At 33.8% G+C, this 15,890-nt stretch overlaps 1 protein-coding gene across 1 annotated transcript in view; it reads right to left on the bottom strand.

Annotated features, from left to right (window-relative positions):
- SEMA3E (semaphorin 3E) overlaps positions 1-15,890 on the bottom strand; it is a 322,573-nt gene that overhangs the window by 61,644 nt on the left and 245,039 nt on the right. Inside the window, exon 5 of the mRNA XM_066239333.1 lies at positions 11,504-11,597. Within this exon, the coding sequence (XP_066095430.1) occupies positions 11,504-11,597 (94 nt within the window). The remainder of the gene's footprint in view (positions 1-11,503; positions 11,598-15,890) is intronic.

Genomic DNA, 15,890 nt, shown 5'->3' with positions numbered 1-15,890 from the left:
TGAAATATTGGTCAGTTTGTTGATTTAAATTTATTTGTTCTTTATTTTAAATATTGTATTTGTTCCCGTTTTGTTTTTTTACTTTAAAATAAGATATGTGCAGTGTGCATAGGAATTTGTTCATAGTTTTTTTTATAGTCTGGCCCTCCAACGGTCTGAGGGACAGTGAAATGGCCCCCTGTGTAAAAAGTTTGGGGACCCCTGCTTTAAAGTTTAAGAGTGCAATGAACTGTGTTTCCATTTCATAGGTTTTAACTGTACACTCAATTTTAGAATTTGAGTTTATTAAAGGTATAGGTATAAAACTTTGACCAAATATATAAACAGAATTTGAAAGAACTTGAGTGTCATATTTATAAATTTTATTGTATAGATTGTTAAAATTATTTCAATTACTACAGAGGTTTTTTCTATGATGAAGCCTTTAAAACTTTTAAAAACTTAAAAAGATTAAATATATCTGTGGCCCTCGTTGGTTGGCTCAGTGGTAGAGCATTGGCTCGGTATATAGATGACCCAGATTTGATTCCTAATCAGGGCACACAGGAGAAGTGCCCATCTGCTTCTCCACCCCTCCCCCTCTTGTTTCTCTCTCTCTTTCACTCCAGCCATGGCTTGATTGGAGCGAGTTGGCCCCAGGTACTGAGAATGGCTCCACAAGCTCCACTTGGGGCACTAAGAAGAGATCAGTTGTTGAACAACAGAACAATGCCCCAGATGGGCAAAGCATAGCCCCCCTAGTGGGCTTGCCGAATGGATAGATCCCAGTCAGGGCTCATGCAGGAGTCTATCTCTCTGCCTCCTCTCCTCACTAAATTTTATTTATATGTGTGTGTGTGTGTGTGTGTGTGTGTGTGTGTGTGTGTGTGTTTAAAATTTGAGAAAGTAATCAACTGAGTTATAAATGGGACACTCGGAAGGAAGCTTATTTTCAACTTGGGCTAACAGACTTAATTTTTAAGAAGATGACTGTTTTTGTTATACCAAATTTTAGAAATAGAATATAGAGCTAAAAATTGATTTCAAAGGCTTAAAATAAATACGTGTCTGGTAGTGTGATTATAATAAACTATTTTTCATTTACAAAGACATGTAACTGTAAATTGTTTTCTCTGTTCTGAAAATTCACTATGAATACTTAAACACTATGTATAATATAAATACAGTTTCCCACAAAGAAATTCACTTTTAAATTATACATATTATATAAGACAGAGAAAGAAAGAGAGAGAGAGAAGCAACTAGAATAGAATATTAACAATTGAAGAATCAGTGTAAATTCTATTCCTTTTTCAATTTTTCTTTGTATTGAAAAATTTTCAAGATAACAAGTTTCAAAAAAGCTGTATTTGTCGAGTTTATTCTGTATGCTAAGTATGAGGCACAATAAAAAAATAACAAAAACTGAAAAACAACAATGTTTTATATCTGGACTTAGAAAAATATAACTTGATAGAGAAAATTATATCAAAACTTTTATTTAAACATGTGCTTTGGTAATAGAAGGGGGAGGAAAGAAACATAGTTTTCCTCAGTCAACCAGTGCTGTCTTCACCAGTAGTTTTAAATCCAAAAGTGAATAAACAGTATTTGAGGTAAGAGGGACATGAATCATATGTGTGATTCTGTACTGAATGAATCTAAAACAGAGTAATGCTGAATGCACTAGAAGGCCTTGGGGATCATCATCTTTATGGTATTAATGAATGAGATGACCAAAAAAGAGTTACTTAACTACTGATCCACCAGAGTGAAAATTTTTCTGAGATTTTTTGTTTCTAAATATTCTACTTGATTATATTTCTAATCTAAAAATATGAAGACAATTTTCTATTTTTTTCTAAATGTGACTTATTTTTTTAATATGGACTGTGCAAATGTTTAGTACATAAGGAAGACAAAATAGTTTTCTTAAAAATCATGACAGTTTTTTATTACATAAACTTTTATTTTTTGATTTAATTTCCTAAAATATTTCTAGACCTTTTATATCTGCAAATGTTGTTATTATGCAAAATTAAACTTTATATTAGTTTACATCAATTTTATTGTACTCCCAATTTGGTACCTCATTTCAAAGTTCTACTTTTAATCAATTCTATAAAGTTAACAAATACCTCTTGAAGCCACCAGATGGCAACCCTATGATACTAAATAATGCCACAGTACATTCAGGGTAGGTTTTCTGCACAAAGGAAAAAAAAAAGATGATATATTACCAATTTTACCCTATTCCCTTTTTTGTATCCAGATAAAAGAAAATAGTTTGTGAACAACTCAAACAACACAATATAAACCGTCTGACTTAAACTTCAAAGAAGCTAAACAGGTGCTCAAATTGATGTGCAACGTAAACTGAACCAAATGTGTTTCTACTGGGAATGGTAGATTTTTCTCAAAAGAAAAAGATTCTCCTTTCGTATGTTATTATCAGCATGAAGAACAAAATAAATTCATAGTTTAGATAATAATAATGCTTGGTAAAATAATTCACTAAGAAAAATAAACACTAATAAAAAATAATAAATTTTAATAAAGCTTTAGGCACAAATGTTACCTAATGGTAATAAAATGAGCAAAAGTACTCACCATCATTATAGTAAATAATACTATTTATGGTAAATATAGTGTTTCCAGTGAAAACTTTACTTTAAAACTATAACCATTTGGTATAGAGAAAATCTGTGAATTAATATTTTGGTATTTTACAGAGAACAAAAATAACATCTGAATAAATCATAATTCCATAAATTACAAAGAAAAAACTTTATATAAATAGTAAAATATGTTTTAGAGTTTTAATGATAAAAACAGAACTACCCAAGTTTTTGTTTTTCTATGTCTATGGGGACACAATATTTAATAACTATTAGCTTAGCCAAAAAACTGATATATAATATATTTGATACTCTCTATATATACTCACTTGATTTTTATGCCATATATTACTTTTCATTGTTAGAATATTGGCTTCTGTTGTTAACTGATGCTGCGTTAGTTTCAGAGGATCAGGTGTGGTTATAATTAAAAAACAAAACACATCTGCAGGCTATTTTGACAGGTGAATGTAACTTATCATTGTCATGCTCCACAGTAGTTTCTATGTACAGATACAAGAATAATGAAAATAGTCCTGCACTGGAAATCTGGCAAACTAAGCTATAGCTCAAAATATGCCATTTGGCCTTGGCAAAACCATCCACTTTCTAAAGGACTTGGTATCTACAGAATTAGAGATCTGTAAGTGGTTTCTTGAGCCTGCTAAAGTTTTTATATTCTCTGCTGCCCCCTCCCTTTTCTTGCCTGGAATTCTTCACCTTCTTTCCCATATCACCTCCCATTACCCACTTTCTTCTATGATGAAAGTTTTGTTAGTTTTGTGGTGCCTGGTGCCACCAGAGCCCCTGTGCCTATTTATATTATATTGTTAATACTATGTTTTATTTAACTCTTTATATGTTGACATTATATCTCACTAGAATGCAGACCTCTTGATGTGTCTTATAGACTCTTTTGTATCTGGTACCTTGCATTGTGTCTGGAATACAGAAAATGCTCAGTAAACATCTGCTGAATCAATGAATGGCATAACAAATTAATAAATGAATGTATCTAAATTTCTTTTAAGTGTTTAAATAAAAAAGCTTTAAAATACAGTTAAAAGATTTTGGATAAGATTCTGACTTTTCAAAACTGTTTCAGGTAGAAATATCAAAAGAAAGGAAAAACTATTGAGCAATGATATGAGTTAACAGAGTTATTTTGAATATTTGCTTCTTAAGAAGTCTTATTATTTAATCATAGTAATTCATGAACATGGGGACTCTATTTTCTTTTTTGGGGGGAGTGACTCTATTTTCTTCTATTCTTTGTTCCCAATACTTTCAGGCCCCCAAACTATGCCTACACTAAATTGTTTATATGAAAGAAAATGATACAGGTATTTAATTCCTGGCAACATACAAAAATAATTCCACTGTAAATAATACTAAGTTAAAATGTACAATTATGCCTGACCAGGGGGTGGCACAATGGGTAGAGTGTCGGACTGGGATGCGGAGGACCCAGGTTTGAAACTGCGAGGTAGCCGGTTTGAGCTTGGGCTCATCCTGTTTGAGCACAGCTCACCAGCTTGAGCCCAAAGGTTGCTGTCCTGAGTTCAAGGTTGCTGGCTTGAGCAAGAGGTCACTTGCTTGCTGTATGCCCCCCATCAAGGCATAAATGAAAAAACAATCAATGAACAACTAAGGTGCCACAATGAAGAATTGATGCTTCTCATCTCTCTCTCTGCCTGCTTGTCTGTCCCTCTCTCTCTCTGTCACACACAAAAAAATATAATTAAAATGCTTTTGTACATAACTCCTTTTAATAATATAAACTCTAATTGAAGTTTTAGTTAAGAGTATTGCATTGCTTTAATATTTTATGGAACTCACCCAAAGCTTTGTTCATAACTTTTTATTTATCAATGGGAGGTTTTATTCACCATATTGGAGGTACTGATCTCAACTGTTTAGTGAGAAAAATTCAAATTAGTTTTTCATGACCTTCTTATCTTCTTATGGTTTACTTAAGCATTTCTCCTATATATGCTGTAAATGCCTCCAAATCCAATGTGAAATACATTTGCCTCATAGAAAGCACATGGTTAAAGACTGCTCTAACCGCCTCTTTTTATACTGAACTGTATAATTTTGTTAGAAAATTGTTCTACTCTTAATGTACTATTTTGCAGAATGACTATGATACACATATCAGCAAATAGAAACAAAAAGCACTTGGGCAGATGAAGATGTATAAAAATGATGCACAAAATCCAACATCCCAATTAACCCTCACAGTTTGCTCAAAATGCTGGAAGAAACTTGAAAGAATGTGTTTTGTTTTGTTCTTAGTTCTCTAGTTGTCGTCTGGGTTCTTTGTTTTGTTGGGGCAAATAGCCAGCACTAGCTATCAGTGTTCAGAAGGTGGTTTCTGAGCCCTGAAGGGAAATGAAAACATGTTTTGAGTTTGTTCATTGGCCTCCTCAGTGAAGGAGGTTCTCTGAGTTTTCTTGGTGGCAAACTAGTGACAATGATATTGACTTGGTCAAATCAGATTCCTAAGGAAAAAAATGGCAATGGGGAATTGAAGAGTAGAATCTTTTTTCTTCTATTTTATTTTATTTTTTTATTTAAAAAAACAAAAACGTACAGCAAAATATTCAAATAGCTCCTTAGAGAATAGTGGTCACGGCCAGAAGCAACAGTAAGCATGTGGATAACTGGCATTCCACCAACATGAGAGAGCACAGACTTTGATAAGAAATTACAGATATTCTTTAGGGACACAGGCATGGTGAGGAATAACTTTAAGTCTAAGTTTCTATACAGTTGGTATGAATTCAAGAAATAAGTCAGCATATTCACTTGTTACATTTATATACAGGTTGTTATTATAAAGACATATTCTACCTTTCATTAGTTTTTCTAATTTATTAAATCTTATGGGAAAACTATTCCTTTATTACTCAACCCTGAATTAATTTAAAAGGGACATTTATTTATTTTAAAATATTAATGTTATGAAGAGCTTCAAATAATCACTTCTATTTCCCTTGTGTGTATTTCAACTCCCTTTCATTCAATCAACATTGACCTTTGATCCCCAGAATTTGTAATGAGGAGATATATTCACAAAGGTCTCATTATTGCAGATAAAAAGTACAGGAAAATTTTCAGTGGCTGTAAACATTTGTAGATTTCTTTTCTAAAAAAAAAAATATAGAACAAAAAAGCATAGAAAGAAAATTCCAGTAAGTGTAAAATATCTCATTTTTGGTTATTTGTTGAAATAATTTTTAGTAAGTCTTTAAAAGTATCTTTAAAATATGCATATAACAAAGCTCACACTTTCAAAACAATGTATTTAAAAGACCATGACAAATTAGAGTGGTTTTCCCCCAAAACTAGTGACATATAACATGAATGGTAGTATACTTCAGCAACTTCAGGTATGATATGCATTAAGTTATAACTGGAACCAATAGTACAAGTCTGGCTTAGAATGAAAGGCTTTTTAAAAAATGACAATAGAATTGAGAAGGCAAAGTATAAGGAAAATCATGAAGTTACTGAAGGTGTTATCAACTTAATAAGGAGGATATTGCAACAATACATCATATATAACTAATGAAAGTCAGCTATTATTTTTTTCCTTCTGGCTAAAATGACATATAACACAGAAAATGTGTTCTGAATTTTTCTTTGACCAGTCCACAAACCTACTAATTTAGTAACAAGTTAAATGCTAAGTATCTTTGGATGACTTGAAAGGTATAGGAAAGTAATGTAGCAGTTCATTTACTGAATATTCATTGTTTCAACTATCTTTTTAAAAATTATTATTATTAAGTGACAGGCCTGGAGGCAGGGAGGCAACTGAGTGCTGGAGGCAAGGTCACGGAGCCATCCTCAGCTCACAGGCCAAATTGCTTGAACTATTCGAGCCATGGTTGTGGGAGAGGAGGAGAGAAAGAGAGAGAGAGAGAGAGAGAGAGAGAAAGAGAAGAGAGTGAGAGAGGGAGGAGTGGAGAAGCAGATGGTTGCTTCTCCTGTGTGCCCTGACTGGGAATCAAACCCAGGAATTCCACACTCTGGGCCAATGCTCTACCACTGAGCCAACAGGTCAGGGCCCAACAATCATTTAAAAACGAGGTTGTAATGTCTTGTATACTTAAAACCACTTTAAATATAATATTAGTAATCACAGTAGTGAGGAAATGTGGCTGCACATGTAGAACTATTACTGTTAAGATATGAATTTTTAAGCTATCAAAATAAATTATATTAATACCAAGTGACTTTCGAAGAGTAAGCCTGATTAATAGATAACTTCATTTTGATTAGTTTCTAAACATACAGAACATAGCTCAATAAGGAGCTTCTTTTATTCTTTAAGTTCTTTTTCACATAGAACCATTACAAGTAATTAAAATATAGTCATTAACTTGTGTTTCACCTAGCAAATAATCATTCTTTTTTCAATTTTACAGTAAACTTTTACTCTGTCAGTTGAATTTAAGGTAATTGAAACAAAAATTGGATCTAAAGTTAAGAAATTATAAGAAAGTCTCTGATTTGCGAGTACATTCTTTTGAAAGCCTTATTAGTTTTATTACACATTTAAGATGGGTTTTTTTTCTTATCATGAAAGCACATCTTAATGTGAGCAGACATCTAAGTGTGATCTATGATGAACAAAGAAACAAAGAAGTAGCCATAGTCTAAAGATGGATATATTTTTTTTTTTTTTTTGCTGGAGTCTTGTCTTAACTCATCAGCAGAGAACATGTGTGGTCAGAAAGCACATTAATGCATTCTTTCCCTGTCAGAGTAAGCTATACTGTGCTTGCCAAATTCCAACTCAGGTAGCTCCATTTTTTTTCCAGCCCAAATTCCTGCTGCTTTTTCAATTGGGTAAGTTATTTCCACTTCCTCTCTTTTAAAAGAGCTGCCAGCCGACATAGGTTATCAGGTTTCCACCCAGAGGCTGCTGCGTTTCCAGCGCGGGAAGGATCCTCAAAGGTACTTTGGGATGAAAGCTAGTGGATAAATGTAAAGAATTATATTTTTATTTCTTCTCTTTGGAGGGATCATTCTGTAACCTTTGTGTTTAGCTTGGAGGGCCCTTATGATTTGATTTCTCTCCTAAATAAAGCGGAACAGCCACCCAGACGGCAAGCACTTCACGTTTCAGCAGAGTGTAATTTGATTTCGAAGTTCAATGAAACTCACTGAGAAATGTCCTTCCAGTAAAAGTTCCCTTCTTTTAAAATTCAGTTTTAAATTTCTGGTTTCACGCACAAACAAGCTCCAGGGAATCTGGGTGGTGAGTGGCAGGGTGGCAAAGGAATTACTTTTAGCGACTTAAATAAATTGTTAAAAATAAATGATCTTCTAATCTTTTTAGGACTTCACTCCAAAATTACTGTGTAATTTCTTACTTTCAATACCTTTTTTAATATCCTCATAAATAACACCCCAAAATTTATTTTGTTTAGGAACCCATATTTAGTTAGGAACCCTAGTAAGTGTTCCATTCAGTCAATATTTACAGGAGAACTTTTCAGTACAAGATATTGTAAGGTAAACAAAAAGGTAAGAAAGTCTCTTGCATTCAGATATATTCAAATCTTAAATATCTGTAGCTAAAAATCAGTAAACTATTTGGAAAAATTGTATGAGTCTATCAAATGCATGTCTATTAATTTATATGCTGCCAATCTACAAGGAATGTCTAATATTTATGGATCTGGCATTCTCAATCTTAGGTTTTGATTCCTGCTAAGTCTAAATTTCAACACTAGTCCCTTATTGAAAACCTTGCTTCGTCGGTATTTTGTTTACTATACACACACACACACACACAGAGAGAGAGAGAGAGAGAGAGAGAGAGAGAGAGAGAGAGAGAGAGAGATTAGTAGAGGAACTCCATTAAGCTTCAGAAAGTAATTTCTTTGGTCCTGGCCAGTTGGCTCAGTGATAGAGCATCAGTCCAGCCTATGGATGTCCCAGGTTTGATTCCCTGTCAAAGCACACAGGAGAAGTGACCATCTGCTTCTCTACTCCTCCCCTTCTCCTGCTCTCTTTTTCTCTCTCTCTTCCCCTTCCGCAGCCATGGCTCGATTTGTCTGACCACATTAGCCCGGGACACTGAGGATGGCTCCCTGGAGCCTCCACCTCAAGCACAAAAAATAGCTAGGTTGTGAGCATGGCCCCAGAGGGACAGAGCATCAGCCCTAGATGGGGGTTGCCAGGTGGATCCCTGTCGGGGAGCATGTGGGAGTCTGTCTCCCTATCCCCCCTTCTCTCACTTGGAAAAGAAAGGAAAAAAATTTCTTTATGGTTTTATATTCTTTAAAATATCTTATCATCTCTTTATTCAAGTCCCTGAAGAACTTAATTACTATGTGAAATTCTCATGTTACAACTCTTTCAACTTATGAAGCTGAAGTAAAGCAAACTTTTCCTATGCACTAAAGCCAACAGGCTTTGCTCTGCAAACATGTGTATGTGTAGACTGGGGGAGGGGAGTGTAGGGAGTGTGTGCAGAGCCCACTGAAATCAATTGTCTGCAGTTAGTTTAGTAAATACACAGTCTCTGGAATTCAGAAACATTGATATCAGTTCAAAATAAAGAATAAGATATTTTGATTAACTGTGAGTGAAGAGTTTTAAGTTTTACCATTTATTTAAAATAGAAAGTCTCTACATCTTTTAAAATTTTTTTAATTTTTAGTGAAATGAGGGGAGGCACAGACAGTCCTGCATGCTCCCAGACTGGGATCCCCCCAGAAAGCCCTCTAGGGGGCGATGCTCTGCCCATCTGGGGTGTTGCTCCATTGCAACCGGAGCCATTTTTTAGCACCTGAGGCAGAGGCCATGGAGTCATCCTCAGTGCCTGGGACTAACTCATTCTAATTGAGCCATGGCTGCAGGAGGGGAGGAGAAGAGAGAGAAAAAGAGAGAGTAGACAGAAAGGAGAGGGGGAAGGGTGGAGAAGCAAATAGTCGCTTCTCCTGTGTGCCCTGACCTGGAATCAAACCCAGGACTTCCACATGCTGGGCTGATGCTCTACAACTGAACCAACCAGCCAGGGCCTAATGTCTCTACATGTTTTTTACTCATTCTAATTTTCTGTAAACAGGCTGGCCTTACCTTAGCATGTAACTCCTAAGTGTTGCAAATATCATAACAGAAATTTAAACATTGTAATATCAGAACCTCTCAACACCAAGAAAAGAGAATGATTCCTCCTGGCAGCCATATTAAGGAGCAGGGAACACCTCTTCAGTCTTACACATGGGAATTCAGCCACCTGTCTGCATCATCACAATGTTGGGGCACTTTAACAAGAGTGCCATTTTAAATCCCAAATAGTATAAAAGAGAAAAAAAAGTATTTTCTTGTGTCTTAAGTAACGTTCTTATATACTTCATCTAATTAAACTAAATCAAACTGAAATCTGCAAACACAACCAGCTTGTACTCTATTATTCCAATGTGAACATTCGGCAGTCATTTGAGCTTTTCAACTTCTATAGTTTGCATTCTAGTGCAGTGGTTCTCAAACTTTTTGAAGTTGGGGCACATTTAAAATCCTACAAATAATTGTAGGTGCACTATATACAAATTTCTGAGAAATATGTTATAATAATTAAGTCAAATATTAAAGAAAAAATATAAAGTCCAAGTGTGCTTTTATGGTAATTAAACAAAATAAATATGACAAAATTAAATTTATTCTGACATTAAAAAACATTTTTATGTTACATTTTTTATTATGCTTTTTAGAATTCGTAAAAAAGAGGGGTTAAAAAAATTAAAAAACAACAAAAAAGTTATCTTTTAATATATATAGATATACATTCTTAGTAAGATTTAGTAAATTCGGCAGGTCCTTGCACAAATGTGTTAAGTTATTTCATTCCTGTGTTTATGAGAAACATGAGCCTGATGTGTCCTAGTGATTTCTTCAATGTTTGGGCATATATTTGAAAGGCAAACTCATTTCCTCGTCAATACATTGAAGAATTCCTCTCTTTTTACTCTTAATTGTATTGAGTGCAGAAAACCCCTACTATACATATCATCTTAACTTTACACTAAACAAAAGATAGAAGAATCTTGCCTCCAGTGTTGCCGGGGAACATGGGGGGTAGTGTAAACAATCCAGCACCACAGCTTAACAGCCTTTTACAACCTAATCAGGCAAGTGAGGTGGGGGGTTGGGCAGACTGTCAGTTTACAGCCAATTCCCCATTCCTCTGTCCCCCAAAAATCTAAACTCCAAAAACCCTGTCGGAGTTTTGGTCCCCAACAGGCACATATTTCTCTGGAATACCATAGGGCGCACCTGGAAATCTTCCAGGGCACACACTTTGAGAACCACTGTTCTAGAGTAACAGGAACTTATATAAAATAACTTTGAAGTTTTCCATTCGGATGGCTTCCTGTTGAATTATATGGATACAGAGAAGGTCACCAAGAAGAAAATATTAAAAATTCCCCTAGAATCACAGAATAACTAAAACATAAAGAATTAACATATGCTAAAGTAGTTTCTGTAAATTTTTATAAATTATTCACATAATTGAGTATTTTGAACACTAAGTGGTACAGTATGAATGTCTTATACCAGCTATTAAGTGACAACTTGAGTTTCAGAATGAGACACATACTTCATAGCAGCTGCACTTACTGTACAGTCAAGTTGGCTCAGGTTCACACGGCTTTATTATTGTTCCCAGCACAGACAGAGAGATACAACAAGGCAACATATAGAAACAAATATCAAAAGAAGGTAACTGAAGATAACAGTCAAGTTCACACGGCTTTATTATTGTTCCCAGCACAGACAGAGAGATACAACAAGGCAACATATAGAAACAAATATCAAAAGAAGGTAACTGAAGTTTCAAAATCAATATGACTACCACCTGATGTCTGCAGCAGCATAATTACCAATTAAAGTGGAGATGAAGGAGGAGTCGGGATCAAAAGGACACCTGCCCCTTCCTCGCTCAGACCTGTGCGATTCCAGGTGAAACAGGGGATCCTTGAAAGAAAACCAAAAAGACCATTAGCTATGCACCAATTGCTTAAACAAATACATTAACCTTAATTATTTACAAAATAAGTACTGTAAATAAGGCACTGGAGAATAGCATCAAGTTATTTAGGAACAAATTGGATTGTATAAATAAATGCATGGTTTTGCAGGCCTGTATGGATTTTTTCACTTCTCAAAAAAACTATGCAGATGATGAAATAAATAAAATTAGCAGTCTTATCACTTGATCAGACAGTATTAATCACTCTGAGCTGTGTCAGTTAAATATTCCAAAGGAATGAAAACCTGATGAAAAAAGTTTACTAAAAAAAAAAATTCAATGATAAATATGGAAATGAGCTTTTATTCCCCAAGACCACTGTTAATTTTTTTGAATAGTTTATAAAGAAAAATAAACAAAATTTTCCAACAATAATCTAAAATATTTATTTCCTATCATATTTATTATTCATCATATATTCTTTGTATAGACATATAATATTTAATAGTTTAGAGAATGACTACTGCATAATTACTTGAATATATATGTATAAGTAAATGTCATACTATGAGTAACATTTCAATCTGGCTTTAATCACATGAGGTATCAAAATAAATATTTCTATGAACTTCTACTGCTTTACTGGTTCTTACGCAACAACATAACCACAGAAATTTTCTTGTAATAGCTCAGATTTCAAAATTCTCATTCTCCAGTAATTGTGATAAATGTATATATGTTTGGATATAAGAAAGTCAGCTTTGAAAAAATGACAATAAAATTTAATATTGAAAATCTGGTAGAAAAATATTTATCATTGACACCTGAAAAATACAGGGAGTTTGGACACCTACCCCTGTGCAGCTGAAAATCTGCATAACTATAGTCAGTCCTCTGTATCCACAGATTTTCAACCACAGATCAAAATTACAGTTGGTGTTGTTTTAAAACAAAATCCACATATAGGCAGACTCATGCAGTCCAAGCCTGTGCTTTTCAAGAGTCAGTTGCCCTTGGCAGTAGGATATAGCCTGCGCTGCCCATTGGGGCATACAGGAGCCCATCCTATCTGAATCATGAACCTATAAACAAACCTAGAGTCCTGAGTAACTCTGGGAATTGCATGCATGTCTCTTGAACTTGAACTTGACTTTCCTAGCCACTCATATTACTCCACTTTATCATTTCTGTCTTGATGTTGTCATTCTTCCTGCACATACTTTCCTCTTTCTCTCTGTGATATCCTGAAATCACCATTCCTATTCTGCCTTTCCAGAATCGTTCTGATAAATGCAGAGTTCACCTGACTTCCGTAACCGTGGAATTAAATCACAGTCTAGAGAACAAATTGTCCTCCTGGTCCCAAAGTGTAACAAAACTGATATTTTAAGCCAAAAATTTATACCTATTTAGATACTTTACACAAATTAGTAGAAAGTATCCCAATAAATATTCTGAGACATTCTTGTGTTTACTTCCCACAGATAAAAAATTTGCAATGACCTGACAAGAGAACATTTGTTCAAATGAGTTAAAATTATTGGTCTGTCCAGCTAATTTCTATGCTGAAGGAGTCTCATCTAAATTTGTGAAACAAACCCATAACATTATAATATAGAGGAGGAAGTGAATATAATTCACGTCTATGAATATAACAATTGCTTGTCCCTTTAATCGCTGATACTACATAAAATTTTGGAAAAATAAGTAAGGTATCATATTATATATGTTTTAATATAGTCAAATGTCCAAATGTTTGGATATAAAGCTGTTGAAGGATGCATGAAATTGCTTTTTTTTTTTGGTGGGGGGGGGGATTTATTTTCATTGTTTACTCTTATACTCTTTAAATTTTTTATTTTCTTCTAATTTTTAGTTTATTTTTAAATTGAAGTGTAACTGGCATATAACATTAGTTTTAGGTGTAAAACATCTTGATCTGATATCTGTGTATGTTACAAAATGATAACCACAATAAGTCTAGTTAACATTCACCACCACACTAGTAACAAAACTTTATTTTCTTGTGATGAGAACTTTGAAAATTTACTCTCTTAGAACTGCTTTCTTAAATTAAAACTTTCTATAGCTTGAAAATTCTGTGATAATCAATTTTTATGTCTAATAACTGATAAATTTATCTAATGGATATACTTATTTACCATAAACACTATATGTATTTCCCCATGTATAAGACCCTCCCATGTCTAAGATGCGCCTTAACTTGGGGGCCTGAAATTTGAAAAAAAAGTATTACATAAAGTTATTGAATTCAAGTTTTATTCATTATAAAATTCATACAACTCCTCATCACTGTCAAAACTCCCATCCATTAGCTTGTCCTCACCTATGTCTGATGACAATTCACTGTCTACAACAAGTGCAAAAACAAGCATATAAACAAGTGCAAAAAAGCAGGAAATGCAAGTAAAAAAAAACTACAACCGCTGTATAAGACGCACCCAGTTTTTAGACCCCAAATTTTTCAGAAAAGGGTGCATCTTATACATGGGGAAATACGGTAATTGAAATTCCAAAATAAAAACAAGCACATTGATTACTTATTCAAGTATAATGCATTCATTTAAATTTAAACTGCCAAGTAGGTGAGACAGACAATGCAAATCATAAGAATTCTAGAACAGGAGAATCTCAGATTTTGAAGAACTGTGGAGTTAGTTGAAGTAAATGATGTCAGTTTCTTGGAAAAGTCACTGGTTTTCATAAATATAAAATATAACCTAGGATTCTAAGACTATTGTTGATTTGTGAATTTCAGCATTATCTGAAGTATCAACTATCCAACATATCAGTATCTTCAACTTTCAGGAAAAATAGAATCAACAGGAAACTATATTCACAAAACCAATTACTTTAACATTTTGAAAACCATTAAGTGGTAACCCAGAATAATCCTGTAATTTTTATGTGTTTGAGGCATAATTTTGTGCAATAAATACATCTATTTGAGTCTGTAAAATGACATTCTTCTAAAAAACTTCTAGTTTGATGCTGAGAGCACAGAGCATTGAATATTGAATACTTACATATATTCTCGGAGATCTGTGCCTCAGGTCCAAACTTAGAGGTAACTAGTATAAATCTTCCACTTACCTCTAGAAGATTTAAAGTATCTACCTCTCATTTATTTGTTTAATGGTTAAAACTATCTCAAAAAATAGTCATTTAAAATAATGAACAAATTAAGTTAAATATTTTGTGCCAGATTTTTAGATAACTATTAAAAAACCATAGTTTTCAATAGTTTATATTATAGATATAGCTATCATTTTATTTTAAAAATACAGGCGTTCTCCATAAATATATATATGTAATATATATATATAATTATATATACCCACAAAATCATAATGTATACTTTAAATAATTTAAAATTTTATTTGTCAGTTATACCTCAATAATTTTGAAAAATGCATGTGTTCTGCAGTTTCTAAATTTTCAGCCCATTAATGATTTAAAAAACATGAACTACTGGAACATCCCTACTTTAGAAAGTACTATTTTCTTTATGAACAAAGAGAGGAAAGGTCCAAATCTTAGAGGATTCAGTCATCTCATCCATACATAATACCTGGTTAATCATACTCCAGGAATCAAATAATGCAAAAATAGAAGACAATATCAAACTATAGAGTGTGATACATCTTAAATTTGAAGGCTATGGTAATGTTCATTTTAAAGACTATAATACTTGTAACAAAATTATGAAGAGTTGCTTTAAACATTTGTAAATTCTGTAAATCCTGTCTTATCACTTTACATAGGTCTTCTTTGACCTTGTCCCCAAACTCGGCAGATTTTTAGATGGATATTTTTATTATTTCAGATGGTGTTATACAGCGCAGAAAGCTCTATACTCCCTTTTATTAGCCACATCATATCTTTCCACAGGAGTAACACAGGTGCTATCAGTATTTTTTATTTCAATAATTGTATGCCTGTAAAACAGTAATCATGTATCCCTGCTTTTTACTTATTATTTAATTATTAAATTAAATGAAGTTGTAACAAAAATGTGTTGCCCGGTTTGTCTTTTTTGTTTTCTTCTTTTTGAGGAGTGGAGATAGAGAGACAGACTCCCACATGTGCCCTGGCCCAGGATCCATGCAGTAGTATGTCTTGGGTTGATGCTTGAATCAACTGAGCTATTCTTAGTGCCTAGAGTCAAAACTCACACCAATTGAGACACTGGCTGTGGGAGGGGAAGAGGAAGAGATAAGGGAGAGGGAGGAGAAGAGAAGCAGATGGTCCCCCTTCCTGTGACCAGGAATCCAACC

This window comes from Saccopteryx bilineata, chromosome 7 (genome assembly GCF_036850765.1).
Source record: "Saccopteryx bilineata isolate mSacBil1 chromosome 7, mSacBil1_pri_phased_curated, whole genome shotgun sequence".
NCBI classification, from domain to species: domain Eukaryota; kingdom Metazoa; phylum Chordata; class Mammalia; order Chiroptera; family Emballonuridae; genus Saccopteryx; species Saccopteryx bilineata.
The sequence above is the reverse complement of the archived record's forward strand: the minus strand, read 5'-3'. Positions and strand labels throughout refer to the sequence as shown.